This window comes from Otolemur garnettii, unplaced genomic scaffold (assembly GCF_000181295.1).
Source record: "Otolemur garnettii isolate 467f Iridium unplaced genomic scaffold, OtoGar3 scaffold00053, whole genome shotgun sequence".
Taxonomy (NCBI): domain Eukaryota; kingdom Metazoa; phylum Chordata; class Mammalia; order Primates; family Galagidae; genus Otolemur; species Otolemur garnettii.
In genome coordinates this window covers 2,878,828-2,882,427 of record NW_003852448.1, presented here as the reverse complement: position 1 = coordinate 2,882,427, position 3,600 = coordinate 2,878,828, and the positions used below count along the sequence as shown (strand labels likewise).

Here is a 3,600-nt window from a genome sequence, read left to right as displayed (position 1 = left end):
GAGGCTGAGACCAGACCACACCGCAGGGGCCGCACCTGAGGCTGAGACCAGACCACACTGCAGGGGGCGCACCTGAGGCTGAGACCAGACCACACTGCAGGGGGCGCACCTGAGGCTGAGACCAGACCACACTGCACGGGGTGCACCTGAGGCTGAGAAGCAACCACACACACCGCAGGGGGTGCACCAGAGGCTGAAAAGTGACCACACTGCAGGGGGTACACCGAGGCTAAGATATGACCACACTGCAGGGGGCGCATCTGCGGCTGAGATGCGACCACACTGCAGAGGGCAGTCTGACACGTTCATCACACAATAGCATGATTATCTAACAAGATGAATTTGTTATAATATTATTGCTGCAATTAAACATCAGGAACATTGGTAGTGTTTTTCCAATGACGCACTGAGTGTGCTTTCTTCAGCCTGTTTGGAATGTGTGATGCACATCACAGGAATCTTTGTTATTAACTGGTTTATAATTTTGAAATCAAATGGGCTTAAATGTTAAAGTAGCTTTAATAAAGTTAGAACAATAAAAGAAATATATCATTCCAGTCCAAAAGTTTATCTGTATCAAGCTATATAACATGACTGACAAGAATTCTCCAGATTAGGTACAAACTGAAATTCTTAGCTCTAAGAATAAATTATTTAAATTCACTACTTAAAATTAAAGAAAGTAGGTGTGTTTCTTCCTATCTCTAAATATTTTATATTTAATTTTCCACTCCATACCCACTTTTAAATTATGATTCTGAAATACAGTTAGCTATTAATAATCTCATCTTGGTGGAAGACAGGTGGTTTTTCAACTTTTTTAAAATTTTTATTTTTTATTTTAATAGATTTAGGGGATGCAAGTTGAAATCCATTATGTGTATATATTAAATATTGGTGGACCCTGGGCTTTTGGTATACCCATCACCCCAATAATGTTATACTATGTAGGTAATTACAACATTCTTTTAAAAAAAGATTATGAAGAAAAAAAAGTGCAGAGTGAAAATCACTTGAGTAAAAGTAAAGGGACTTTGCCCAAAAGCCAAAAATGATCAGTTTTAAAGATTAAACTTTAAAATCTATGACATGCTTACTTGATCAGCAGCTGATAATTAACAGTATTCCCAAATAACAACAGAGTTAAAACTTTAAGAGGCAAATCTGATACCTTAATATCAAAGAAGCACATTACTTTTTATTGTAAAGATTTCAACAAAGGGAATGAAATAGGGATATCCCAATCACTAAGACAACATGGAAATCTGCATTACCTTAGCAACTGTTAAGCCACATATGCCAAGGGTCTGGGGAGTTGGAAGGAGAGGGATACCTAGTCCCTCCAGGCCAACGTGTCAGGATGAAACAGGCCTTGCCAGATTCAGCTCACTGCAGCCAAGGCCTACAGCAAACTTTCATCACAGAGAAGCTGCCTTATTACTCTTAAGTCTTCACCTCTCTCAACAGCACAAGATACTGAGAGGATTACATTTTTTCCTTTCAAATGTCTGTATTTTTTGAATTAAAAAGTTTTTTATTCTGGTCTAAACACGTGACATATACATACCATTTAGTCGTCTATGGAGTGATTCTTCTTCTAAAGTAATGATATAAATTTGTTCATCCAGATCTTCAAGAATCTAAATTTAAAGATAAAACTATTCAATAGTGCAACTTTAAAAGACAAGTGTTGATGAATACATTGAGACTATCTAACCAATTATTTTTATAATGTATTCGTTCAAATTATTAGGAACCCAAATTAAAAATGGTCAAACTATTTTATTTAAAAGATTAAGGTATTTTTGTATACAACTAAATATATCAAAGGTTGATTATCACAAACCCTACATACATTTAAATTGGATATTTTTAAAGTTTAATAGATTAAACTAAAGAATTCTGCTTCTTTCTCAATGGCAAACAAATGTATCAATTTTAAACAGCCAAAAAGCTAAATATAGTAAGTACCTCTTTACACCTAAACCAATGTTTTATAGCTAGAAGGAATAGACTCTCAGTCTGACATTGTTTCCTCACTTATAATTACCTACATAACGTCTAAAACAAGAAATCCATAAGGTACATTATTAACATGCAATACTTTCCATTCCTGTTATCTTTATGTACTAAAAACATTCCATAAATATTGAAGATTGGTATTATCAAAATCTTCCAGCAGAATCCTACACAAGTGGTATGTTTATGTGTAAACCACACAACACCAAACCCTACAAAACTAGTTCAAGAGAAAAAAAAAATCCTGCAAATCAATTACCAAGTATATGGGATATTATCTGCAAAGTATTCAAAATTGATAAAACCTAAAGTTGGTTTAATTCTGTTTTGTTATTGCAACTATCCTACTATGAAAGGATCTTAACTATCTTTCTATCTCTTGGGAATTTCTGAAAGAAGCCCAGAGCCACTATCAACGCTCTGTATCATTCAAACACAAGCTACTTATTGTCAGCAAAAAAATGACTCAGAAGAAGTTAGTGGTCAAAAGGATGGAAAGCCATTTTAAGAAAGGAAAAAAATGTATTAAAAGTATAATACTCAATATATATCGATAACAAAAGATGAATACAAGTCACATTTGACTTCTGCGACTACAAGAGGTGCTCAGAGTGGTCACCCTCAGCAGGCACAATGGAGTAGGGCAAACGACGGCTTGTGCAGCACTCACCAAAGTGGCCCTCGTATGCTGCACAAGCTGTTTCAATTTCTTTCCAAGGCACCACCAGCATAGCTGCTTTTCTATGGTGCACATCCTTTAAGGGCCCCCACCTACACTTGCATTGTCACTGTACTTCCACAAGTTCTCAGATTTCAAATGCCATTTCACAGTGGTCTCGGGCTCTGAAGGACAACCATGCTTCTGCCATTTTCTCTGTCCTGCCCGTCACATGGTGACACCAGCATTCGTGTGATTAATGGCAACTCCTGAGTGAACATCATACTACACAGTGCCGAGGTCATTCAATTCAACTTTGAAAAGTCATACATAGATAATAGCACATAAAATGTGTATACATTTTTTGGCACTCCATATTATATACTGTAACTATAATATATACATATAACATATGGGTATATAAACATATACACATATATATACATATATACATGCACATATAAACCTTTCAGCCGCCTGATTAGGTGTTTTCAGAAAACAGATTCTCAAACATGTAATCCCTATCAGGTATCAAATTTATATGGTTTATGTGAAATTTATTTAAAGCAATCCAAACATTCTCAGTCTTTCAAAAAGTATTTATGGTCCCCATGACCTAGCCCTGCACTAATTGCTGAGTATGTGTACTCTCTACCCTTGGGAAGCCTAAACTTGGAAGGGGACAAAAAAAAAATAATAAGAATAAATAATAAATATAAAAATAATGACAAAGACCATGCATGAAACACTAAGGGGTGGGAAGGAGACAGAAGGAGAGATCTACACAGACCAGTCAGTGAGGCCTCTGCAAGGAGACAGAACTTAAGCTGAAACAGCTAGTGAGTAGTGCGTGCTGGGGTGTGTGGTGGTCCTGCAGAAGGGAGAGCCGTACACTGAGAGGAGCAGCTGAATGCAGGGTGCTG

At 36.7% G+C, this 3,600-nt stretch overlaps 1 protein-coding gene across 2 annotated transcripts in view; it reads right to left on the bottom strand.

Annotated features, from left to right (window-relative positions):
* LMBR1 (limb development membrane protein 1) overlaps positions 1–3,600 on the bottom strand; it is a 191,557-nt gene that overhangs the window by 69,741 nt on the left and 118,216 nt on the right. For both annotated transcript variants that reach the window (XM_023514439.1, XM_023514440.1), the window contains one exon: positions 1,568–1,640. In XM_023514439.1, the coding sequence (XP_023370207.1) occupies positions 1,568–1,640 (73 nt within the window). The remainder of the gene's footprint in view (positions 1–1,567; positions 1,641–3,600) is intronic.